General features: G+C 41.5%; 1 protein-coding gene and 1 long non-coding RNA gene across 2 annotated transcripts; one reads left to right on the plus strand and one right to left on the minus strand.

The window, feature by feature from the left end:
• The first annotated feature begins 96 nt into the window (after positions 1–96).
• LOC141765155 (NLR family CARD domain-containing protein 3-like) lies at positions 97–23,246 on the plus strand. Its single transcript, XM_074631149.1, has 8 exons — positions 97–227; positions 3,123–3,239; positions 4,429–4,526; positions 5,378–7,196; positions 11,049–11,225; positions 13,357–13,530; positions 18,067–18,240; positions 22,034–23,246. Exons 1-8 carry the CDS (start codon positions 136–138, stop codon positions 22,041–22,043), a joined length of 2,661 nt encoding a protein of 886 aa, XP_074487250.1. The 5' UTR covers positions 97–135; the 3' UTR covers positions 22,044–23,246.
• A 1,490-nt stretch (positions 23,247–24,736) lies between these two features.
• Positions 24,737–27,831, minus strand: LOC141765255 (uncharacterized). Its single transcript, XR_012593423.1, has 3 exons — positions 27,681–27,831; positions 27,373–27,428; positions 24,737–25,650 (listed from the first exon to the last, which is right to left on the minus strand). It is a non-coding gene; the product is annotated as an uncharacterized LOC141765255 (long non-coding RNA).
• Positions 27,832–27,849: the final 18 nt, after the last annotated feature.

Raw genomic sequence — 27,849 nt, forward strand, 5'->3', positions numbered from 1 at the left:
ATTATACTCTATGTGCGTTAATTCCTGATCTCTCAGTCTTGCCTGTGACTCTTGAACAAACTTGTTTCCTTTAAATGTTCTGAGCTCACAGTCAGTGTTCCTGTTTTACCTCTCAGACTGACTTCAGATCAGAAGATGAGTGATTGTGCGGAGGAAGAGGAGGACAGAGCAGAGTCTCTAGGTTGTCCTCTACACTTCAGTAGTGAACCTGGACCCTCAGAGTCAAAGTAAGAGACTTTTCTACTGTAAGCTGACCTGGTGGACGATGATGCATTGAGGATGAAGACAAAACGTTCTGCTAAAAGATTTATATCCCTCAAAATGCAGCATCATGTTGTACTAATTGAGCAAGGAGAAGTGTCATCTGTGGCTACCATCTATGTTTGGATTATGAAAAAGAGTTACAACTCAGGAGAATGGCTTATATTATTTTTTATTAATCAACAGACAATAGTTTTTTTCTTCCAGATGTTGAGAAGAATCTTAGTCATATAAGTCTGAAAAAACTGAAATATTACATAAAAAGCACATTAGTTTTTAATCACATTGATTTAAACATAAAAATGAGATAACATTTGACCAAAACTCATTTTAATTCAACCTGTTCAAGCCAGAAGAGATTCTCATGAACACACCGTGTTAAAAAGCTGATTTGTGTGAGAACACACACACGCCCTCATAGGTAAACTCTGAGGTCAAAGTTTTCCTGTAAATGAATAACAGAGCAGAAGGATGAAAACTGTAGACTGAGGCAGGGTGGGGCAGCAAAGCTGAAATATTTGTAACAATTGTGCATTTTGAGATAGAAGCAACAGATTTGGCACAGACGTAGGTTTATATGTAATGAAAAGATGTAAATATCGGGGCACTGTTTATTCTCTCTCTCTCTATTTACTCCCTTGCTAGCGAAACAGGTCGCTAAGGTTGCTTTCACTCATATACCATTCTGCTTGGTTAAAACAAACTCAGGTCTGTTTGCCCAATTAGTACGCTTTGTTTGGGCCGGTGTGAAAACTCATTCAAACTCTGGTGAAGACCAAACAACCAATCTCTGATCCACATTAAAAGTTCGGTCTCGGTCTGCTTCCAAGTGAACTCTGATGCGGTTCATTTCTGGTGTGAAAGCAAGCGAACCATCCACCAGAAGATATGTGAGTTTAGCATGATTTCAAAAGCTAAACTACTAATAAATCCATCTGCTGATGGTGAAATCTGCTCAGGAAGTGATCTTATTGATCTGTATTTTAGATCATGTACAGAAGCACGATGTTAAAACTGCTCTGCTTGTATCCGACTCTTTGTACTTTGTCAGTTCATGAACTCCATTAAAAAGTGTGTGACAGCGATCCCACAGTAATACACCTCATTCACGTATCCATGCGCTCCCTGACGTTCACACTATGCGTTCGCACCAGTCATCTGAAAGCGTGCAAAGGGGCTTTAGTACTGTCCTGTCTCTACTATTATTCATCATAACGTGGCCGATTTGTAGTCTAATAATACTAGCAATGTTTATTAGTAGCATTTATTTATCAAAGAACACTATACACATCAGAAGCATTAATTTGCTGCATAAACTTCTGTCAGTTACCAGGATTAGATTTCCCCACGTGGGTCCTGATGTTGAAGGATGACAATCTGTTACCGGTCAGTCTCTTTAACTTCCTGTTTTCTCTCTGGTTTCCTCTGGTTCATTTGTAAAAAGTCAGTGTGAACAGGAACCGGACCAGAACTAAACTACAACAATGTGTAATTTTTTTCACTTGGTCCGGACCAAACAAACCCAACTACAGGTGTGAAAGAACCCTTAATCACACTTTTAGCACATAAACAAACGTGAACAAAGGGGATTCTGCTAACATGTAAATAACGAGCTCTGTAGGACCTGTGATTTGAATTTGATAATAAAAATGGAATAAACTGTAAAATGTGGAATAGTCATAAGTGTTCCTTCACAGCGTCTGAGCCAACTGAACAGAAAAAAAACTATGCTGCTGTGTTTTGGTGTCCTTTATGGGCTCGCTGCTTCTGTCCTCTGCTCTCTGTGTTGGTGTTTCATCGAGAGCGAGGCTCAGCTCCTCCTCCACACACACTGGTGGCTACTCAGCGCGAGACCTACGAAAAACATGAAGACTCTGACATGTTCCTGTGGTATCGGTCCATCTGTCCACTCAGTCACAAACAGCTTGCTGGCAGGACTTGCAAATATGTTGTGCTGGTTAAACGTTCAGGGGAACCACCCTATGTTTACTCTGACAATGCTACATTATTTTTCATACCGCCTGCCTGAAACGCTCCTTTTACCCACTGCGAAAACTTTGCTTCAAATCCCGGCGCTCCTCCTGGGGGCTTGGTTTAGCAATATCTAAAGATATTCTTCTACACTTCAGTAATGAGCCTGCACCCTCAGACACAAAGTAAGAGAGCTGCTATATTACAATTTCTACACAAATGTATTTGCCAACTAAAATTTAACAGACTTTGTCAAATAAACTCTTCCTCTCAGTATCTGTGACAGCTGTCAGTCACCTAGAAAAGATGTAATCTAATCTAAGAAAACAAGCTTTCAAACCTCCTTATTGTCGACAGTAGCAGTAGTTTGTGTGTTTAGAGCTGCCTTAATGACCTAAAAAGAGAATTTATCAAGGATTCAAGCAATATGAATTAAATCATCTTGGTGTTTGCAGAGTTCAGTACAGACCGAGATCAGAGTTTCCAGTACCCAGCTGTCTGTCTATGAAGAGTAACCGGTCCAAATATGATATTCTGGACTTCAGTAATGAACCTGGACCCTCAGCCACAAAGTAAGAGCTGCTACTAACTCATTTACATGACTCATTTTTCAGCATCTCCGCCAATGTTTTTCTGTTGATTTTTTGTATGTTGAAGTTTCTACTGAAGTTTATTTGCTAACTAAATTAAACAAACTTTTTGTGACACAGACAAGGCTAAATCATTTGTGCCATCTTCCTCGTAGTATCTGTGACAGCCATCAGTCACCTAGAAAAGCTGTAATGTGATCAAATAGGACGGCTACAAACTGAGCTAATTAGATGGCTTTAACATCAGATACTTTATCAAGGATTCAAGTGATATGACTTCAATCATCTTGGTGTTTGCAGAGTTCAGTCCAGAGAAAGAGCAGAGTCTCCAGTACCCAGCTGTCTGTATATGAAGAGTGACTGGTCCAAAGGTGTTCTTGAAGACTTCAGTAATGAACCTGGACCCTCAGAGTCAAAGTAAGAGACTGTTTTTACTGTAAGCTGACCTGGTGGATGATGATGCATTGAGGATGAAGACAAAAAGTTATGCTAAAAGATTTATATTCCTCAAAATGCAGCTTCATGTTGTTCTAACTGAGCAAGAAGAAGTGTCATTTCTGGCTACCATCTATGTTTCAGATGTTGAAAAGAATCTTAGTCATATAAGTCTGAAAAAAACAGAAATATTACAGAATAAGCACATTAGTTTTTAATCACATTGATTTAAACATAAAATGAGATAACATTTGGCCAAAACTCATTTTAATTCAACCTGTTCAAGCCAGAAGAGATTCTCATAAACACACCGTGTTAAAAAGCTGATTTGTGTGAGCAACACACACACACGCCCTCATAGATAAACTCTAAGGTCAAAGATTTCCTGTAAATGGAGAGGGGAGGAGCCACACTGACCAGGGGATCCAGGTACATGAGAACATTGAGGGAACCCTGAAAGTCAGCTCAGACTCCATTTTGAGTATACAGAGCAAAAACTGAAGACTGAGGCAGGGTAAGTGTTAATCCAACATTTTATTACTTTACTGCCAAAGTGTCTGAGTCAGTTTTCTCCCCGTGGATTGTAGAGGAGAGAAATGGGCCACTGCCACCTTTTGGTTTCCTGGCGTGCCTTCGCAATATGCACATCCATGAGCAAGTTGCAGTTTTTTCCCATCATGTTGTATAGCCTCCAGAATAATATCAATGTTTTAAAAGTGGCCAAAGAGAGCTGATTAGGTCCTTTACTGATTCACAGTCACTTTGGGCAGTTTAGTTTGACTTAGTTAGGTTTGAACTGAGGTTACAAGTGGTCTAAATATTGCGGTAGACCAGCAGTCTAAGACACACATCATAAAACACTGGTGTTCCTTGTTAGAATAGAATAATATCAATGTTTTAAAAATGTTCGTTGTTCCCCTTTAATAAACAAACTTCAGCCAGATCACTAAATGTTCAATAAGACAGTCAGACAGGAAAAACAGCTAATTCTTGTTTATTAAAGCAGGAGAGTTAAAATAAAGGAACATTTTCATCACAGACTGAATGCTGAATTCAGTACCAACACTTTAACTCTTCTCTGTGACCATCTGAGCTTCAGTGTCGGCCAAGTCTGGATATTCTTCACCAACAATCAACAAATGATTTTAGTAATAAAGTATTGTCTCCACAGAGAGAAGAAGAGGAGTCATGCTTCTGTGGAAGAGCTGATGTCCAGATCCAGAACAAGACCTGGACCTCAGACAGCCAGTCAGACCAGAACTGTACAAAGTAAGACTGTAGATCGGTCTGATGTCTTCATGTCTGAAAACAGGACTTGTTGTGTTAATACAATGACTACTGTTTAAGATCTTCTCCACCATTCATATCCGCTCTGCATCACTTGTACTTTGTTCTCCTTTGAGAGAAAATCTGAACCCAAAAGAAATAATTTAATATTTGTATGTTTGTTTTTATGATAGCACTCCATCTTTGTATTAACCAATCAGTTCAAGTTCAAGACCTTTATTTGTACCCGAGGGGCAATTGGTTTTGCTGCAGTAGCAAACAACAACAACATCTCATCATAATAAGACAATATACACATACTGTACATTCCCACGTACTAAAACACTTAAAAAAGGTGAAAATCAGAATGATGTTTGTTTTCCATCTGCATAGATGAAGATGGAGAACTATTAATCTCTGTAAAGCAACAACATCACTGTTCTATCACAGACAGACAGACACACTGACGAAAGGGGAGTTTTTTCTTGCCATTGTCGTATAACAATACATGCTCATGGGGGATCTCTTGTTGGGTCTCTAAACTATAGAGTACAGTCTAGACCTGCTCTATATGAAAAGCGTCTTGAGATAACTTCTGTTCTGTTCTGATTCTGATTTGACGCTATTATGAAAATGAATTGAAGTGGATTGAATTGAACTGAACTAAACAGCAGCCACAGACTTTGAACAGCATTAGCGTTCCTGCTACAGTCTCCTTCTCTGACTTACAAACACACGTCAGGGATGATGACTTTATAACCTTTATTTTTTTCTAGGTTGTTATATTGATGATTTTCATATTGGCAATGAAAATAATACGTTTTCTTTGTTTTGTCTTTTTTTCTCTCTTTCAGCAGATACAGGTCTGCAGGAGGTATTAGATGAACATAAGATCAGTCTGAGGAGGAGATGTGAATGTGTGATTGAAGGAATTGATGAAACAGGAAGTGGAACCCTCCTCAACAGGATCTACACTGAGCTCTACATCACAGAGGGACAGAGTGAAGAGGTTAATACCCAACATGAGGTGAGGCAGCTTGAGACAGCTTCCAAGAAGAAGACCCTCCATGGCGCTCCAATCAAGTGCCACGACATCTTTAAAGCCTTACCTGACCAACAGGGACACATCAGAGTCGTTCTGACGAATGGCGTCGCTGGCATTGGAAAAACCTTCTCAGTGAAGAAGTTCACTCTGGACTGGGCAGAGGGCTTGGAAAACCAAGATGTCAGTCTGGTGGTTCCGCTTTCGTTCAGGGAGCTGAACTTGATCAGAGATGAGCAGTACAGTCTTCTCATGCTGCTCCATGTTTTCCATCCAACATTACAGAAGGTCACAGCAGAGAAGCTCGCTGTCTGTAAAGTTCTGTTCATCTTTGACGGCCTGGATGAAAGCAGACTTTCACTGGATTTCAAGAACAATGAGGTTGTGTCTGATGTCACCCAGAAGTCATCAGTCAACGTGCTGTTGACAAACCTCATCCAGGGGAATCTGCTTCCCTCAGCTCTTGTCTGGATAACTTCCCGACCTGCAGCGGCCCATCAGATCCCTCCTGCATGTGTTGACAGGGTAACAGAAGTACGAGGCTTCACTGATGCCCAAAAGGAGGAGTACTTCAGGAGGAGAGTCAGTGATGAAGAGCTGTCCAGCAGAATCATCTCACACATCAAGACATTCAGGAGCCTCCACATCATGTGTCTAATCCCAGTCTTCTGCTGGATCACTGCTACAGTTCTGGACCACATGTTGACTACAGACCACAGAGGAGAGCTGCCCAAGACCCTGACTGACATGTACTCACACTTCCTGTTGGTTCAGACAAAGAGGAAGAAGCAGAAGTATGGTGAGGGACGTGAGACGAGTCCACAGGAGCTGACGGAGGCTGACAGGGAAGTTCTTCTGAAGCTGGGGAGGCTGGCGTTTGAACATCTGGAGAAAGGAAACATTATGTTCTACCAAGAAGACCTGGAGCGGTGTGGTCTTGATGTCACAGAGGCCTTGGTGTACTCAGGAGTTTGTACAGAGATCTTCAAAAGAGAGAGTGTGATCTTCCAGAAAACAGTCTACTGCTTTGTGCACCTGAGCATTCAGGAGTTTCTGGCTGCAGTCTACATTTTCCACTGTTACACAAACAGCAACACAGAGTCAAACCCAAAGTCTTTTCTCACGAACATCTCTAAGCATTTTGGAAACCATGCTAGTCGTGGCCCATCTCTGGATTTCTTCCTGAAGAGAGCAATGGAGAAATCCCTTGAAAGTAAAAATGGCCACCTGGACCTGTTTGTTCGCTTCCTTCACGGCCTCTCTCTGAAGTCCAACCAGAGGCTCTTAGGAGGTCTGCTGGGTCAGACAAAGAGCAGTTCAGGAAGCATCCAGAGAGTCATAAACAACCTGAAGGAGATGAACAGAGAGAATATCTCTCCTGACAGAAGCATCAACATCTTCCACTGTCTGATGGAGATGAACGACCACTCAATAAAAGAGGAGATCCAAAAGTTCCTGAAGTCAAAGAACAGATCAAAGAAGAAACTCTCAGAGATCCACTGCTCAGCTCTGGCCTACATGCTGCAGATGTCAGAGGAGGTTCTGGATGAGTTGGACCTGAAGAAGTATAACACAACAGACCAGGGACGACTGAGACTGATTCCAGCTGTGAGGAACTGCAGAAAAGCTGTGTAAGTCCAGATGTGATTAACTTTATAGATCAGTGTAGATTAGTTGTTCAGTTCTTTAAATATACACACTATAAAATTATTCTTAAAAATTTAATATTCTTATAAACTCTGAAAAAAAGTTTGGAAATTTGTGTTTGGTCGATTATTTCTCTGTTGTTACAATGCTAATTGGCATAGTTGGAAAGCCTGTTAATTTACCTTCACAATGATGTCCAACTTGCAAGAAGCATGCATTTGTGGGATGAGCAGCAATGCTAAACAGTGTATTGTTTTTCGCCGGTGTTGGTCTGTCGGTCTGTTAGCAGGATTACTCCAAAAGTCCGCAATGGATTTGAATGACTTTTTTGGAGGAGGGGAGATGTGGCACAATGAACAATCCATTAGATTTTGGTGGTGACTCGGGTCATGATCCGGATTCAGAAATATTTTTAAGGATTCTGATCAGCCTGAGCATTAAGGCCACAGGGTATAACACATGCGCAGTGTAACTGATGACGCGTTGATGACACATGACCCCGCCTCCTTCTGAGAGCAGAGAGATACGTGTGTGGATGTGTGTGCGGAAGCTGCTGGCCGTCCGCGGTCAGAATGGACAAAGCGGTAGATGAAGGGATGAGAGACAACGTAGTATAACACCGTTATCTGTACAGCTGTGTCTGTAGTAGGGACCATAGAGCCAGTCGCTGGGGCAACCAGGGTCATAAATGCCAGAGGAGCCAAGTAAGTCAAAACATGATAAGGGTAAAACACTGAGCACCAGGGAGGAAGGGCAGAGTTGTGAGGCCTTCACAGAAAGAACACATCTATGGTGGAGACCTGACAATTGATCCTTGATCAAGCTTCAATAAACCTTGAGTGTAAGAAATCAACAGCTGCAGGGCCTCTTCCTTCCTATTGAATTAACTTGTGTATCAGAAATTCCACAACAAAGTGGCATCACGAACAGGATCTCAACAAAACAACAGAAATGGTAAGTGCAAATTATCAGTTTATTATCAGTTTTTGCCATGTCTGTGTTTGACGAGATCTGAAAGAATCTGGAAATTTCAAAATTTTAGCTACAGAGTAACACTCCAATCTTAAGGGAGTACAGTAATAACATGGCTGAGTAATTTCTGAAATTTGAAAATGACAATTTAATGGATAATCGGGGAATGAAATTAAAGTTAAACTGTGTTCATGGTAAAATGGTAATATTAAAAAAGGTAATATTACACTTCCAGCAGGGTGGGTGGTGTTGAAGATAAAAGTCTGTGTGTTTTTGGTCAATTGGGACTACCACATCACCACCACAGGGGTGGTTGAGTTTCCGGGTCAGCTTCGGGCTAGACCCGACCAGGGGGAGACTCCCATGAGGTCTGGTCCAGTGGGAAAGACAGTTCCAGGGTAGTATGAAAAAGAACTACCTCGGCTAGACCAAGATTGGCGACTAATCTCCTTCTGTGTCCAGAAGGAAAAGAGTGAGATGCCGTTTATTGTTTGTGTACACGAGGTGAAGAGCTTTAGGGGCCCCGTCTTTAAAAGAATCAAGAACCAACACCGGTGCTGGAAGGGGAAGGGAAGAAATTAGGAGAAGCTGTTGATGCTGATAAGTGTTATTGATGTGCATGTGCCCTTTTTGTGTGTCTATGTTGTTGAATTTTGGCTGCTGCTTGTTTACTGATGTGCAAGTGCTTTGCGGGCTTATGCTGCTGAATTTGCTGAATAAGTGTGAAAATAAGTACTGAATAAAATGGGTGCCCAAAAGTCCAAAGCAGCGAAGAAACCAGAGTATTTTTACACATATAACCGTTCCTAAAACCAGGAATAAAAAAGGTCAACCTGTCATTGAGAAAAACAATGCTAACCCTAATGACTATATTGGAAATCCAGGCTGGGTTTTTGCATTTATGAGAAAGTGTGGGCTGGTATGGAAGAAATTCACCGCTCTTCAAAGCTGTGGTGGGATAGTGAGTGAGAATGGCTGTGAATGGGGTTTCGGATGACTTCAGAAAAATGGTGGATGAATGCGTACCATTGATTGCAACATGTCACATGCCATTGTTAAAGATCATATTGCAGACAAAAGCGGCTGAGATAGTGAGAATCAGACGGTGAAAAAATGTGCAAAGGCGATGACGTATGATAGGATTAAATGTCAAGGTAAAACTCCATCCCCTCAGTGTTTGTTGAGTGTGTTGACTGAAGCTAAATTCCCAATTTCAGAGCAATTGAATTGAATTTAACAAATTCACTGTTTCACTTTACCCAAAGATAATGATAAGGCAGAAGCTTCAGAGGCAGAGTTAGTAAAAAAGCAGACAGAAGAGTTGATGTTTTTGATCACTGCTGCAGTTGAAAGGGAGAGAGACAGAGAGGAGCAGAAGTAGCCGCCCTTCAAGGAGGCAGCAGAGCAACAATGATCCACCCAGAGGGGCGGGGTCAAGAAACACACCAAGACATTGACACAAACACACACACCTACAGCCTGCAGGTTTTGTGTCCAGAGTAAGGGGGAGTGGCTGAAGGATGGCTAATTCAGCTAACTCATTTACTAATTTTGGTGGGCCAATAGGTTATTAGGCGAAGGTGAATTATAACGTTATGATGATGTGTTCAAATATAATCTTGTAAAATGTAGTTTTGGTGAAGAAACGTGAAGAAATCCAGTTGTTTGAAGGAGATGTGTTCACAGCGATATAAAATGGATAATACAGAGGGCTGTTTAACAGTAGCTCTAAGCAGCTTATAATACATACTTAAAACTACGAAAGCCAGGATTCTGTAGAAAGCAACCAGTGATGGTAATCGTTGCAAGACTGACCAAGACAGTTTTGATGAATTTTTATATTTTTTCTGTCAGTTTGAAAAAGTGCAGTTATAATGATCAGTGGGCAAAATTACTGTTTCTGTCAATAGTCTGGTGGCTTAAGGAGAGCATAGTAATTGTATTTTTTTGTATATTTAGAAATGATAACAATTGTGCACTCTCTTTCACGGAGAGAACACATCTATGGTGGAGACCTGACAATTGCTCCTTGATCAAGCTTCAATAAACCTTCTGTGTAAGACATCAACAGCTCCGGGGCCTCTTCCTTCCTATTGAGTTACCTTGTGTATCAGAAATTACACAACATAAGAGATCTTATACACACCAAAGATCAATGTTGTTTTTTAATGCTGATACAATGATAACATCTTTCTGGTGACATTATGTTGAAAATAATGTAACCTTATTGGTTCGTTAATTGTGTTTGTGATCTGAATACGTTTGATGCTCAGAAAAGAGTGATAATGACAAAACGCCATGCAGTCATCAAAATATCTAACTATATGAATGTTTAATTATGTACAGGTCTAATATTATTACGTGATTTGTTTCATTTCTCCACCGTTTGGCAGCAGTCACTGAATTTTCCCATTTATGGACGTGAACCTCACAGCGGTAGGTAGCTAGCAAAGAGAGGTCAACTTTATCAACTGAATTATTATTACTTATTCACTGAGTTTTAAAAATGCTTTTCTAATCAAGAAGGCCTCATGCTAACTTTGTGGAGACAGACTTGGGATCAGATCACACTGACAGACTGGAAATTATGGAAGCCTCAATGTAACTACATTTTCTCTCTCTTCATCTGCAAGATTAAAGAAAAACAAAGATGTAGAAAAATGAAGTATGCAGGTTTTAGAGAGAGTGATGAGAATTATTGTTTCATGTCAAACGGTGAGATAAGATTAGCTGAACTACTGATGTGATGAGCAAATGTTAATCAAATAAGTGTATATCAAACCGTTTAGTCATCAAATGCATGAAGTAAATATAAACTGTCCTCTTTCATAATAACAGATTTTGTAATTTTTGTATCATGACAGGCTTTCTGACTGTCGGATCTCAGATACTCACTGTGAAGTTGTGGCCTCAGCTCTGAAGTCCAATCCCTCCCATGTGAGAGAGCTGAACCTGAGTCACAACTACGACCTGCAGGATTCAGGAGTGAAGCCGCTGTCTGTTGGACTGGAGAGTCCAAACTGTAGACTGGAGACTCTCAGGTCAGTTCACTGACTGTAGCTTATGTAGTTTGTACACACACTCTCTATGCACTGGCTCTGCTCCAGATGGCTCTAGAGAGGGACTTTTGTGTTTTTGCGTCGGCCACCATAGCTCTCCAACACGCTTTGCACACAGGAGAGGCTTCAGTTGGTTGCAATCTCCTCACCTCACCGCTAGATACCGCCAGATCCTACACTATGGACCTTTAACCACAGACCTTATTTTCTAAACCCATTGACTTCCAGACGAGGGAACAGGAAGTTCTAAAATGCTAATCATTTCTGAGTTTTAGGAGTCATTCCTGTAGCTCTCTATTTGAACATGTTTAAAGGTGCAGCACTCTCACAAACACGTATTGCACCAACTTAAAGGCACATAAGTGATGATAATGAACGACACCATCTAATTAGAGCTTTCTATGTATTCAAGTTATTCCCACGTTCTTTTTGACAGCAGATCTAACTGTGCTCTGTTTTCATGTCGACTTTGTCTAATATTTGAGGAGGATTAGTAACACAAAGAGGGAATGTGGTACTAAACAGTCTGTAACTTTGGTAAACACTAGGGGTGGGAAAAAAAATAGATTCACCTTTGTATCGCAATTATGTTTTTACGATTTTTAAATAGATTTTTTAATGCCAGAATCGATATAATTGCTCCATTTGAGTCTATGTGGAGGTAGAAGGAAGTTACCGCTTTTATTGTTGTAGTCTGAGTAACGTGACGTCATATCCGTTCCAACCAAAACAAGAAAGCCGAACAAGAAAGAAGAAAACAGCGGTGGTAAACAATACACATCCAGTAAAGTATGGAACACTTTGGGTTTCACACATTGCAGGAAAAGCAGAGCTAGACATCACGGCTAAAGCTGCATGCTAACTCTGTCATGGACAGGAAATGTTATCGTATCGCGGTAACGTGCGGTCGAGTCGGCTGTCACTCTCATCTCCGTGGTCAAATGGGCCGACACTACAACTGTATAGCACCCGTATACTGACATTTATGTTAAATGCATTCAAACGGCCCCGATGGAGCTGACCATGGATGTATAAAGAGAACAGAGCTGACGGAAGAGCTAGAGACCACCTTGGAGAAGTTAGCGGAAGTAGACACGTGTGACTACGTCCGGTTTTCAAAATAAGGTGTTAAAAAAGGGAACTGTATATACAAAATACATATATAGAAATAAGATTGATTGATTATATTCACCAGAAGTATAAAACATTACATGTCCCTTATAAATTAAAAAAAACAATACCACTAATTTGTGAGGGAAATGTCTTTATTCTTTGATTTTTGGGTTGCTGGAAAATATGTAATGAATAATTCCTGAAAGTGACTGATATATTTGACTTCAGCACATCTCTGACTACATACATGAAGAAAATCAAACATTCTTACTGTATTAATTTACATATTTTCCAAAGTAAATGTCCCTAGAAGTGTACGATTCAACTTTTTCCCATGGTCTAGTGTTAAAAATGTTAGCAAAAATCGAATCACTTATAGAATCGCAATACTTAAAAATCACCATACATATTGAATCGTGAGACAGTTGAATCGTCCCAGCCCTAGTAAACACCCACTCAATTTGTCGGACTCACACGGCTGAATCTTCATATTAGTTTCAGTTGAACTTATGAAGGGACCACTTCACAGGAGGAATGATTACTGCCACCAATAACTCTTTAAATGTACATATATGTATATATATATATGGCTGTTGTTTAAGACACACTTGAACAAATGTGGACCTTTCCTATAAATGACATAAACCTGCTAAGCTACCAGATACAGTAAGAAGAAGGCCATGTAATAAATGAAATAATGAAGTCCAACAAGTCTGATTTGATATTGATCCTCTAATTCCAGACTTGACAGAGATCAGCAGCATGTTATTGATGTGTGTTGACATGAATAGGTGTATGAATGTTGTGGTGACATTTGGATGTCTGTAGAAGGCTGACATTATGATGATCCACAATAACACAATGACAAATTCACTCTACTCATTTTAGGGAAAAGATCATTGGTTAGGACATAGTAATGTTGAGCTACACATTTAAAACCTGAACATATCTGATTGGATTATAAAGTGATTTTTATCTTCATCATTTATTCTTTATTCAGATTGTATGGCTGCAGGTTGTCAGAGATAAGCTGTGCTTCTCTGGCCTCAGCTCTGAAATCCAACCCCTCCCGTCTGAGAGAGCTGGAACTGAGTAACAATGACCTGCAGGATTCAGGAGTTAAGCTCCTGTGTGGTTTTCTGGAGAGTCCACACTGTAGACTGGAAACTCTGAGGTCAGACACCATTCTTTACTTGTGTACTGAGATTAATATGATGTGAAAGTTGTGGTGACATTAAACTGCAGACATAAGGCTGATTTTATATTGATCCACACTGAGTATCTTAATGCTAAAGTACATATTCTTCTTCAGTGGTTTAGTCCATTGACTGTGGCAGAGCAATGTTGAGCTACACATTTATAACCTTAATATATCACAACACTTGACTTTCATCATGTCTCTTTTTTCACAGAAATGATAATAAAAAATACGTAATGGATAATGTACATCGAGCCTGTCATTGTTGTGAAAGAATCCCCGCCAAGGCATTGCTGCACCCCAACACAGAGCGTAGTGGTTGTGCTGAAGGGGATTATTTCACAACAACGACCCGCTCGCTGCACATTATCCCACTTATTACACGGCTACTTACTGAGGAAAATCCATATTTTGACACAAAAACGGTCCGCCAGAGTTCGACATCAGAACGACGCCCATAGCAACGGTCTGCTGTACATAGCAACAGTCTGCTGTACATAGCAATGGTCTCCTATAAAGAAATAGCAGACCACAGAATGCCATGATAAACCAATCAGAATTGAGTATTCCACACAGCAGTGTAATAAATAAATATAAAGAATAAATAAATAAGCTCTATTTCAGCTATCAGACAATAACAAATATATTCACTATTTGCTTTTTCTATAAATTTTATGAAGCTATATGATGCTTATACTGACTGAATATTTTAAACTGAAGATGCTTTGATTTTATGACTCAACTATTCCTAAAATATATATTATAGATGTCTTATCTTATATATCTTTTGTTCACATTTCCCCAATATCCATCCTGACATATTTGCCATTTTTGGAAACTTTGAGATCTTGAGTTGATTCTTTCTGTGGTTTTTATTTGTGTTTGGCTGCGCAACATGAGTTCGTATATAGATGGATCCAAGAGGTGAAGTCACTACGTCTTTATTGAAGTAGCAGCACGTTGTCATTAATATTAATGAGAGCTCTGTTTCACTGTTTATATTTTACAGTTTTTAACCTGCATCCTGTTGGCTTCAGGTGTTTGGAGTTTACATTTTCTAAACTTCTACGTTCTAAACCTCCTTCAGCTCTGAACAGATTATTAAACATTGAATGATTTCATGCAGGAACGTTGTCTTCTTAACTTACATCATTTATTTGATATTCAGATTGTGGAGCTGCAGTTTGTCAGAGATCAGCTGTGCTTCTCTGGCCTCAGCTCTGAAGTCCAACCCCTCCCATCTGAGAGAGCTGGAGCTGGGTGACAACAAGCTGCAGGATTGGAAAGGGACTGTTTGTAACCGCTGTCTCTCCTCCTCTGCCTGCTTGCCTTCACTGACACAGTGCGCGCCCGTGTCTTGTGAAGTGACAGGGCTCCGCAGAGAGAAACGTTGTCGTCTCGTTACCGACCAGGTGTCGGTGTCTCCCTGTTCTCTCCGGCTGCGGGCGGAGACAATAACGTAACTTGCTGCGGAGCCCTGCTGCCTCAGCCTGCGCTGAGGCAGGAAAAGCCAACATTAGGATCAGCATTGATTCATGGAGAGACCTTCGTCTGGTCAGCTAACATTGCTGCCAGCAGCTGAAATATAGAGTGATATTGTGGTTTTAGCTGACGTTTATCGTCTCTCTGTTTTGAGCGATGCTCGTTCATGTGTATTTAGAGCGAGCAAGCGCGAGCCCGATGCTGACTTTCGTTGACTTCACGGCCACAGGTGTTGCTATTAACAAGCAATTCTGAAGGTAACAAATAGTCCCTTTAATGAAGTAGAAATATTTCTCTGGTTTCTGTTAATTTCAACGTATTCCACAAATAATGTCTGATCAAATAAAGTCTCTTGCATTACTGCCTGCCGCACCTCCAACGGTGCCCTTGGACCAGCTGCAGGGTCATCAGCCGGGGAACCACCAATCATCGACGTTTTCGCTCCTTTACACTCGGTACGTCTCTTGGTGGCGGAGCAGTGGAAGGACGTCTCCCTCCCACTCCCTGAAACTGGTCTTTGGGTTAACCAGTATGCCAACTCCTATCCTTCCTCCTCAGCCACAGCCAAAAACATTCCTTCTCTGCCTCCTCTGCCAGTTCTTTTAATGCCCACCGGAGTTTCGCCCCTGTTACTCCCATATCGCGGAGTAGCCGTGAGGTTGATGTTGATGTGCTGACAAAGCCCCGGCACCCCACCTCCACGGGGTAGATGGGAGTCCTCCAGCCCGCCTCCCTGCACTCAGCAGCCAGATCTGAGTAGATTTATCCTCTTCCTTTCGTAGGCAGCCTCAGCTCCTTTCTCCCATGGAACGGTGAGCTCAATGAGGATGGCAGACTTGGAAGCCTTGGACCATATGACAATGAAGGGGCGGAGAGATGTGGATGTTAATTCCCTGGGGAACTGAAGCTATGCTCCAAGGTCGACTCTCATGCTCCAGTCCTTGCCAGGTGAGAGAAGCCTGGCAGGTGTTTTCGGAGCCCCCTCTAGGCCTGACGAACTGGACGATCTGTTTCCCTGCAGGAGGCTGTATGGTGTTTGCCTCCTGCCTGCAGGTTTCCAGAATCTCGACCAGCTTCCTCAGGACCTGGTCATGCCGCCATCTGTAGCGCCCTTGGCTCAGTGCAGACACAATGTGTTGTAGGCTTGCATTGATGGTACTGCACAGGAAGCAGCTCTCCTCGTTGCCGGAGGTTTCGAGTGCAGGGCCGAGTGTCATATGTTACACGGATGAGAAAACTGAGCCTGGATTGTGGAATCTTCCAAAGATCTGCCCAACTGATTGACCTGTCGATGGTGCTCTGACATTGTCCAGACTCCCTGGCGACCCTGCGACAAAGCCTTGATCTTAAGCGCTCATGCTCTGTCCTCGTTACCTCCGCCACAACCATCGCTTTCCTCTCCTTCCTGGTGGCCTTGGACCAGAAGCGAGGTGCATCTCCCCCACCTAGTCCTGCGCGATCAGTCTGGATACTGCCAACGATCTCTTGGTGTTGCAGCCTGCTGATCACCTGGTCGACTTCTGCCTGGGCTCTCCATTTCCGTCCTGTACGGATGGGGGCATTCGCACTTCTCACCAGCGGGTCGGTAGACTGCCTTAGCTCCAGGACCAATCTTGCCTTTTCCTGTTTGTAACCCAGGCTGATGGACTGGAGCGGGAGCTGCAGTGCTTTCCTCCCAAAGAGGCCAGTGTGGGAGAGGCATCGAAACAACCCAAGCCATTTCCGGATGTATGTGTTGGCTGCTTGGTGTTCTTGGATGAGTAGCTGTACTGGACCCCACTGTGCCGCTCCAGCTCCTCCTTGGTGGTTTCCAGCTTTCTGCTCTTTTTGTCCTCCAGTAGCTATCGAGCATGTTTGTAAGGATTTTTGAAGAAGCTGCTTCTTTCTGTCTCCTTTCTTCTCCTCCACTTGCGGATGCGCTCTGCCCCCCGTAGGCTGGCCAGCTTTTTCTTCACCTCATTCCACAGCACCTTCAGACCCACCTTCTCCTCATGAGGTGCTTTCCTCCACTTCCTCCGGAGCTGTCTCCGTTTTTGCACATTTTGCTCTATGTCCTTCTCCCATCTTCCCACTCCTCTTGGTGCTGTGACACACTTGTTGGTGAGTTCCCAAAACCTGTCTCTGCACTCCTCATACAAGACGTCCCCAAATGCGTTGAGCTTGGTGTTTACTTGGCCACGTAGTGAGTGCTCAAGTATTGTGCTGAGCTCTTTGTCCAGCGTCTGCCCATCCGTAGCCATGTTTGCTTTTGGCCAGTTGAGCTTGTTCCCTGAACTTGCTGGCACGGCTCCACCGTTGGTGAATTGCTAGGTGTGCTCCTTGGATGAACAGGTACAGGGGGATTACAGTCCACTACTGGGCCTTCTACGACTGCCAACTGCCCGCCTTCAGCAACGCTGGGTCCTTCTGCTCTGGGGTTTTCAACCTGGCTTATGGTCCCTCTTGTCTGACCTGACTGAACAGTGCAAGGTTGCTGCTGGCCATTCCCAAAACACTTAACTCTTCCCTGGGGAATTCGTAACCCCCTGTACGTGGTCACTTTCTCCCAACCACACCTGCATTACCGGAGGATCTTTATCTCGTTGTCCATGTTTGTTCCAGTTGTTTCCGTGTTGTCTGTCCGGTTAGGCCCTTCTTTCATCCCGCCTCTCGGAGGGCCTTCGGGTTGTCCTTTCTTATTTGTCTTCGTAGTCAGATTGTGGCTGTCTCCTGGTCAAGAGACTAGTGGGATAGGTGATTAGCCGCCCACTACCGGTGCAGTCTTTCCTGATGTCATCCAGAGATCAGCAGCACGTTATTGATGTGTGTTGACATGAATAGCTGTATGAATATTGTGGTGACATTTGGATGATGTCTGTAGAAGGCTGACATTATGATGATCCACAATAACACAATGACAAAGTCACTCTCCTCATTTTAGGGAAAAGATCATTGATTAGGACATAGTAATGTTGAGTTACATTTAAAACCTGAACACATCTGATTGGATTATAAAGTGATTTTTATCTTCATCATTTATTCTTTATTCAGATTGAGGCGCTGCAGGTTATCACAGATCAGCTGTGCTTCTCTGGCCTCAGCTCTGAAGTCCAACCCCTCCCATCTGAGAGAGCTGGAGCTTGGCTACAACAACCTGCAGGATTCAGGACTGAAGCTGCTGTCTGATCTTGTGAAGAGTCCAAACTGTAGACTGGAGACTCTGAGGTCAGTAGAGGGTCGGAGTCGGTCCATGCTGGTTTCAGCAGTATTGTTGTGATGTGTTTCCTCAGTTAAGCTGTGAGAGGAGAACGGTGACACACAGAGAGAGAGAACAGTCAGCCAATCAGATCAGCCAGAAGCTTGTTGTGATCATGTGTTAGAGTTGAGGTAAAGAAGATGTTGTTGTTGTGTTCATGTCTCCAGGATATAAAACTGGATTACAGTTGACAGCATCACAACATGTATAGAGACAGTGGTCCTCATCCATCAAATTGTCGTACCATCAAATCTGATCAGAAAGTCTTTGTTCTCTAATTGATCAGTTCATCTCTGTCACAGCTCTGAGATCAGTCTGACTGAAGCCTCAAATCACTGGCTTTTATTTTATAGAACCATGGTTACATTTAGTAACCATGATGTGGTCTTTATACAGACCAGAGGCCTGTACTACGATGCGAGTTCAACATACCCCAGTGTAGGGACCTGCCATTTCGGGTGGCAGACACAGTGAACTGTCTCCCAGAATCCTGGAGGTATGCTCTCCTTGACCACAGGACTCAGCTCAGTCCTCATTGGCTACAGTAACATTTCACCCAGAGGTGTGAAAATCACACAGAACAAAACCAGAGGAATGTCCTTTGTTCCTTTTCTTTCTTCTCATCTGCTCAACTCTCCTGACGTGCCAGAGGTGAGCTGCAGCGCTCTCTCTGCTCTTCATCTCCTCAACCCAGGCTGACCTGATTGAGGTGAACGGCTCTCAAGTCCAGAACTTGCAAAACAGTTCTGGTTCTGATCAATGGCCTGTTAGGAAACAGCCATTGCAACCAAGGAACCAAACGGCAGACGACGCGAGTGCTCTGCCCTTTCCACCAGCTAACTTCAAGCTATCAAGCAAAGAAGTTAGCACCAAACTAACAGCAAAGACGACCTCTTTGACTTGGAACCACAACTTCAACACATGGAATCACAAACCCTTTTCTTCCATGGATTGGTAACGTACTGGGCCTTAGCATTAGCAATCGCACAGGGCTGAGCAAGACTGTCCAACTTTGATTTCTAGAAAGTACTTGTATTGATTTGGTTTAATGTTATTCATTGAGTTTGACTGTGTTGATTTATCTGTATTTGATTTTTGGGTAACTGGCTTTGCCACATCTGATGTGTTTAGTTTATGCTTCACATAGACAAGGTCTTGCATGCAAACTAACCATCTTTTCTAACCCACTGCATATCTAACACACATAAAGATCACATACAGAAACTGTGAATTAGTTAAACATGAACATACAGCTTCAGATAATCTTAACCCCACATCACCCCCCCCCTCTCTGTCCTTCTTCTCAGAAGAACAAAGTGGTCATGTGATGACATGCTGATGGCCATCTTTGATTCCGCCATCTTTGTAGTTTTACAGTGCTCACCATTTTGTTTGTAGGCAATACAGACATTTTGAAACAAGACGCCATCTTGTTTCCCCCCCCCTCTCTCTCTCTCTCTCACACACACACACACACACGCACACGCACACGCACGCACACACACACACACACACACACACACACAGAGTGTTTGGTTGTTTAGTTTAGTTATTTAGTTAGATTAATATTGTGTTTTGAACCTTTATTATCTTGTAAATAAATGATTGTGGAATATACATGCTGGTCTCTTTAATGTTGCACAAGAGTGAATAATGCCAACCTCTGCTATGTCAAGAACTCCGATATCCTTCAACCTTTACTATCTATTTTGGTTATAGTTATTCATTTAATTATTAATCAACGTTCCAAATTGATAGTTTAGCATATATAATGAGACTATATTAACGTTTTGGTCATTGGTCCCTGATTCCAGGGTGGTGCCCCGTTTATTATTGATGTTTATTGATAATCTTTATTAATATTAATAATTCTATTATTATTTATTAATTATTTTGCTAATAACCAAAACCTACTACAGTAGAACCCCTACACCAGGTATCTTCTCGTTATCTGGCTTCACTTAACCTAACAAACGAGATCTCGCTAAACTGTACTACGAAGCTGGTTATCAACTCGGTAAGTCAACCCAGGGTTTCTCAGTCTGGATATGAGCGCGTTCACATGAACGAGGAGGTGTTTGCAGCATCTGACCAATCACAGACATGGACAAGTCTACTGACAGGCAGAGTGGCACATTTAACAAAGAGTAAACTATATTAGACAAATATGAAGAAGTTAAACACATAATCCAGACTAAAAGTAACACAGTTGAAGCTGCGAAATGCAGGAAGAACAGCTGGGAAAAGAAAAAACTCCCGATGTGTGAATGCGTAAATTAACAGACTTATTAATTTAACGGAACACTCAAAAGTCCGATATAGTCGTCTAAATATAAATAGCTTTAAAGAGTGTAATAAATGAATGGATTACACCTATTTTAACCCTGCATGTACAATTTGGCGTCTATGACTACTTAAACCTCCTTTCACCTGCTTTCCCCCTCTCTGGCGGTGTGAAACGGACTCAAGAGGAAGTAAAAATAAATAAATATAAAAATATAATTCAAAGCGGTAAACACACACAGCATAAATCCAACTGTCTTTCTTGCATTTGTCAGTTTAAACTGTGTTGTTTTTAGCCTGAATTATGACTTAAACTTCTTCATATGTGTGTAATATTATCATACAATCACCGCACTGAGCTCTGATTGGTCAGTAGGAGGTGCTTTCATAAGAGTTGATCTCTTATCTGGAACATAACCTGCTCCGGAGCAGGTTAGCCGTTCATTATAAGTTACCATGGAGATTTACCCCGGTAAGAAGTAAACCAGCTACGTAGTACCGAAAACCCAGGGTTAACCCTGAAGTTACCTCGATAACCACAAATCCTGCTTTGTAGTACAGGCCTCTGAACCTCTGCTGAAGTCCAGTAATCATTTGTAATTCAAATGTAACTGAGACACTGTTTTTTAACATCTTTGAACCCTAACAGCAGTAAATCCATCATTAAAGTGAGCAGTGAATATGTAGTAATGATGCGTTCAGGACTCTCAGCAGTTTTTTTTCTCTGTGTACTTCAGTGAAGTCTACAGACTGCAGGTCTGTTAGTGCTGGGCTCAGTGTGTTCACTCCAATACGTTAACATGAGAGCTGAAAGGAAACTGGCTATGCTGCACAGACTGCAGTCCCTGCTGCTCTTTATACTGGATGTTTTATTTCTATTTTACCTTTATTTAACCAGATAAGTCAACTGAGAACCAATTCTCATTTACAATGTCGACCTGGCCAAGAGGCAGCGATAGAAGGCAAGGTGATACAAGATATTAGATCATAGAACATAAATACGATAAAGACAATAAAACATAAGGCAAAATTAAAACATCACATAATATACAGTATATAAAACAACCTTATATATATATATATATATACTGTATGTGGTGTGTTCCAGAGAGACAAATTCAGAATCAGGTGCAGTGGTCAAAAACTCTCTTGTAATGAGTTATTAAAGGAGGGTAACGGGATGAGGGTGTGGAGTTTTAGCGTCTTTTGTAACTCGTTCCAGTCACTAGGAGCAGCACACTGGAATGAGTGACAACCAGAGGAGTTGCAGACTTAAGGAACAACCAGACTAATGAATTTGCTAGAACATAAGTTGCGGTTACTGTTGGAGATATTGAGTAGTGAGCGGAGATATGGAGGTTGGTTTTGCTAATGATAGTTTTATAAATGAACTGTGTGCTGCATCACTGACTGACAGCTGATGAAGGGAGTCTCTGTAAACACTGATTCATGACTTCTGTTCTCTTCTTCTCTCATCAGATTGAAGTGATCACTGTCAGAGTGAGTGATCAGAAAAGTGGATGTGTTGAGAGGATCAGCCGTGTCCTGATGATCCACAGAGGTTCACCACCTGGACCTGCATCTTATTTTGTCTTTTTTTTTGTATTCATTCATATATTCTGAACCCCAAAGTGCCTCTGCAGAATAGTTCAGTTTATGACAACACAACTGTAGATTAACACATTTAAAAAGCTCTGCTTTGTGTTGCAGCTCCAATCTGTGGAACGATGGAGTTTTGCTGTTTATTTCCACATATTTCTAATTAACAGTGGAAGTTAATAAAGTTACCCTATTAAAACCAAGTCGTCAGGAAGAGCGCCGGGCTTTGATGCCCATTTTACATAGTGGCAAAACGGCGGTACTACAACTTCAGTGTCTGTCACGTGATGCCATTGGGCCCAAAAATACTTTTTCCCATAGACTTACATTGGGAAAGAGACGTCTGTTACTCAGAGGATAATTTTTTTTCAGCTGATTCCAGAGTTATTTCCCTTCCTCCGTTCATGTGAATGAGACCCAGACCGAGCCTGGAGCGAGGGCTGTGAGGAGGAGTTAAAGAGCGAGGGCTGGTAGGAGGAGTTAAAGGAGCGAGGGCTGGGAGGAGGAGTTAAAGAGCGAGGGCTGGGAGGAGGAGTTAAAGGAGCGAGGGCTGGGAGGAGGAGTTAAAGTAAACACTACTGCTCCTGCTCTATCGGCCCAATGGATGAGGAAGATCACAGGATGATCCGGTTACTTCATCACTCGGCAATCTTTATACATCCATGATTAAAACCAATACCAGCCATTTCTCATATTATAGAAGATAAATATTTGCTTGTAACAAATAGAAAGAATTAGATAAAATCTGAATTCAGTTAGGGCTTCACTTCAGTTTCTCAACTGACTACAAACAGATTATATCAGGATTTTTGTCAGCACCTTCATATTTTATATAATGTTTGATGTAAAATAAACAATCAGAACTGATTAACACGCGTACTCTAGATTTTATATTCACTAATCATGTACGTACAGGAAAATTCCAGTTTTCTGTGTGACTGCTAGTTTTTACGTTACATGACTGAACACAGACACATAAAGTCGCCCGTGGAGCTTCTTCCCCTCAGAAATCAGTGTTGAAGCGGTCGTTCTCACCATCGTTCATGTTCTGTTGTTCCTGCTGGAGCTGCTTTCTGCCAGTAGATGTCACCGGTCCCTCTGTTTTACCCCAAAGGAAGTTTATCTGAATGGATGCAGTGAACACTGAACTGATGATGTGAATGCTTTCTTTCTGACTGACTTGGTTTTGTAAGTGTCATCATAATGTAGTTAAACTTGATTTAAAATGATGGAAACTGGATTTGTAATTAAGATGAACAATATCTGTTACTGCACTGGACAGTGAACTCATCATTGTAGTAAAGATGAGACTGCAGGTATTTTGCCATATTAATATTCAACAACTGTCTTTGACAGAACCTCACACGATAAATAAAAGTTGACAGTGTTCATCAGCAGGGACAGAAAACTGCATGTTCACGTTACAATAAGTGCAGGAGTATATTCTAGTATACATTACAGTCCCAGTAGCTACAGTTTGTGCCTCTCATGTCTTACCTTTAAACTCAAGTCACAGAGATAAGCAAACAATTTTCTGACTATCTTTGAAAAATCCATAAAGTCCTTCATCAGCAACACTTAGAGCTGTTTTGAAGACTCCACAAAGACTCTTGAGGAACGGCTGATTGGTGAAATTGAAATGATATAAATATACAGAGCGTCTGATGTTATTAGGCTATTTACTTATAGCCTAATAACATCGGACGCTCTGTCTCCACACCGTTAAATATGCACTTCTGTTACGCCATGTACACAAACCACGTACCTATCAGCTGTGCGGTCAAGACTAGAGACGTAACCACTTAAAAAATAAAGAGTACTACATACTCTCTTCCAACTTTGTATTTCTTTTAAACAGAAAGCACAGGTTTTATACTGCGATATTTTCTGTAAATGGCAATACAATACAGAGAACAATAGCCTCAGTAAACTTTCAGGTGATCTCCCTCCAGCCAGCTGTCACCTTATTTAGGTGTTTGTAGTGAAATGAGGAGGTATCATATCAGATAACATAATTTATATATATTTATATCATTTCAATTTCACCAATCAGCTGTTCCTCATCTTTTGGAATAAGAAATAAATAGAAACAGGGCGTCTGACAAAACACGAACGCTGCGCAGCGCTTCATCTCTCGCGGCCAGTTAGTACATTCTAATAGAAAACAATGCAATCAAACTGATTTTGTCACTGACGCTGGCTCGCGTTAAATAAAGATATTCCAGGTCGTCTTTCACCTCCAGAAGCCAGGCTGTCAGTTATCTCCTTAGACTCTACTTCTATAGCTTTAGACTGTAGGTCCGTCAGCTCATGTGAGGGAATGTCGCCCGCTCCTAGTGGAGCTAGTAAATGCACCTCTTACTTACAGATTGTTTCTATAGATCTGCTGCAGTACCAATTGGACAAAATAACGTAAACAAACAGGAGGGAAATTGCAAATGTCACGTGGCCCATAAATGCACAGGAAGCGATCTGCAAATGCGCATATATCATTCCACGTGTAGAAATAGATGCACAAATGCGTATACTGTATATCATTTACATGTAAACCTATAATATTTTTATGTGGAATTAAAGTACGTATTTACAGAGTAAGTTATGTGTATTTGCAAATCGCCCTGTATTTTTGTGGATGTGACTTTACACAACACAAATACAAAAATACGTTTGTGGGTAGTGAAATATTTGTAGATCATGGTATATATTTGTGAATTGTCTTCTGTGGATTACAACTATTATCTACAGATCTGCTGCGGTACGAATCGGACAAAATTCCGTAAACAAACAGGAGGGAAGTTACAAATGTCATGTGGCCTATAAATCCACAGGAAGCGATCTGCAAATGCGCATATATCATTCCACGTGTAGAAATAGATGCACAAATGCGTATGTATCACTTTACATGTAAACCTTAAAATACGTATTTACAGAGTAAGGTATGCGTATTAGCAAATAGCCTTTTATTTTTGTGGATGTGACTTTACACAACACAAATACAAAAATACATGTTTGTGGATAGTGAAACATTTGGAAATCATGGTACACATTTGTGGAATGTCTTCTGTAGATTACAACTAATAAAGTCCAATAAAAACTTCCATAAGGTCTGGGCTCATCAGGAGCTGCTGTCAACTTACCAGTGACATTGAGCCAGCATTTCCCAGAGTACCTCCCATAACCTGTGAGCACTTCACACCAGTACAGACCCGGGTCATTAGTCCTGAGTCTGGACACATGAAGTCTGAGTCGTCCTTCTCTGAGGACATCTTCGTCACACTGGACTCGTCCTGCAAACTGTTCATCCTGAGACTCTGGAACCTCAACACCTTCATGGAGATGAAACAGGACTGAGGGTCTGAGATCAGCTAACAGTTCACAGTAGATAAAAAGTGAGTTGGGGGAACTGTGAGTTCTGGTTGTGAACATCCACTCCAGTGTGATGTTGTGGTACTCCTCTGCCTGATAGGGGGTCTGTGTCACATTCACTACAAATGATCCTGTTGAGGAGACAGAGACAAACTGACAAATTCAACATGTCAAACTCCATCTAGAGATGTTTCTGTGGAGAGTTTAGTGATCATGGTCTCAGTGCTGTTAAGTGCATTAATTCTGATAAGTGCACTGAAATACTTAAAACTATTATACCGACTACCTCAGACAGAATTGTCATCACTGTCGAAGATTTTAGGAAAACATATCGGTGTACAAATTCCAAGAAAGCTGCTGGACAGGATGAATGCAGCGCTTTCCTTCTGAAGAACTTTCCAACCGAGCTGGCACCAGTGTGGCAACCAATTTTTCAGGCTTTCGTAGACACACACACTGTACCTCTGTCATGGACAACTGTGCACATAAAACCGTTACCCAAAATTACATGTCCTAAAGAACACAAGGATTTTAGACCAATAGCCCTTACCTCAGTGATTATGAAATCTCTAGAAAGAATTCTGCTCCAATATCTTGTCAGTACAACAAAAGACAAACTCGATCCATATCAATTTGCATAAAAGGAGGGTTGTGGTTCATATTATTACGAAACATTTAGACAAACCAAATACCTATGCAAGAGCCCTTAGATTTTTCGTCAGCCTTCAACACAATACAGACAGACATCTTGGTGTCAAAAATGGTCCAGCGGTAACTGAATCCCTATTTGATTCACTGGTATGCCTCTTTTCTTACTAACAGAGTTCAAATTGTAAAAGTGAATAAAACTCTTTCCACTGCCATCATGACCAATGTCGGGGCCCCCCAGGGTTGCGTGAGTTCAGCAATGCTTTTCACCTTTTACACCGACGACTGCCGTACAAATACACCAAATCAATACATTCTAAAGTATTCAGATGATACAGCTATAATATCTCTGTTAAGTCACTCGGACAACCCTGGGCTGCACCAACATGGCGTGAACAAAATGGTCGAGTGGAGTGACAGTAATGCTCTTCAGATTAACACAAAGAAAACGGAAGAAATTGTATTTGGGTCACCATCTGACTCTCATAAAGTTCCTATTGTTATTCATAACGAAAAAATCCAGCAGGTATTTTCATATAAATATTTGGGAGTAATGATTGATCATCTGTTATCTTTGAATTTGTCTGTAAAAAGACAAAACAAAGAATTTACTTTCTCCGCCGCCTCAGGTCTTTTGGAGCGAGTAAACAAATTCTTCTTTTGTTTTTTACTTCTGTTATTACGAGTGTTCTACAGTATTGTTATACGACATGGTACAAGAGTTTGTCAACTACTTTAAAGTCAAAACTGCTTCACCAAATGAAAATCTGCTCAAAGATTGTAGGTCAACCCCTTGAGAAATTCTATGAATCAGCCTATCATAATAACATATCAAGGCTGGCTAACACCATCGTCTCTGACCCCAACCATGTTTTGAAGAGTGAATATCAATTGTTACCATCAAATTGGAGATACAGGGTTCCACGATTTAATAAGGTTAGACTGAAGCACTCTTTTTAACAACAGTCAATCCTAAAACTAAATATGGAGCCTAATCCCAGATCAAATGTACGTTGAAAGGCCTTGAATATTGTCTTCTGTTATTGTAATGTTTAAATGTATGTATCCTTGTTTCTTGTCTTTGTCCTTTTTGTGATGTTGCAAATGGAGCTGCTGTTACGCAAAACAATTTTCAGACCTGTCTGACAATAAAGTATTATCGTATTATCGTATTATCGTATTTAAAGATACAAAAGTGAACTAACCAGAGACACAGGAGATAAGGCTGATGAGCAGCAGGATGCTGCAGATCATCTTCTCCCTGTGAGAGCAGACAGAGGAGAAGATGTGATTATCTACAGCATCAAGTCTTGGTTATAATGTCAAAAACAATTTGGATTACAATCAGAGCAACATTAACCAATCAAATTGCTAATACCTGTATTCTACATAATTTAACATACATTTAACATCTAAAATTGTCAGCTTCTCAGGTACATGGCACCTGGTACTGGCACCAGTAATTTGATTGAAAAATGTTCATCTGAGGACGATATTTGAGTCTTTTCCAAACCTCCTGAGGTACCAGGAGATCTTCATGTCCAGGACCTCGCGGCTGTCCCGCTAAAGATGCACGTATTCGACCCGGCTCAGCCGATCTTTGGGGTCTCCTCTCTCCTGCCTCCATCTCCTCTTTCCTCCTCCATCTCCTCTCTCCTCCCTCCATCTCCTCTCTCCTCCCT

Source organism: Sebastes fasciatus, chromosome 3 (assembly GCF_043250625.1).
Source record: "Sebastes fasciatus isolate fSebFas1 chromosome 3, fSebFas1.pri, whole genome shotgun sequence".
NCBI classification, from domain to species: Eukaryota; Metazoa; Chordata; class Actinopteri; order Perciformes; family Sebastidae; genus Sebastes; species Sebastes fasciatus.

Coding starts and splice junctions, on each gene's coding strand:
- LOC141765155 (XM_074631149.1), top strand. CDS start 136: ATGAGTGATTGTGCGGAGGAAGAGGAGGACAGAGCAGAGTCTCTAGGT. Junction 3,240..4,428: donor CCTGGACCCTCAGAGTCAAA/GTAAGAGACTGT, acceptor TTGTCTCCACAG/AGAGAAGAAGAGGAGTCATG. Junction 7,197..11,048: donor AGGAACTGCAGAAAAGCTGT/GTAAGTCCAGAT, acceptor GTATCATGACAG/GCTTTCTGACTGTCGGATCT.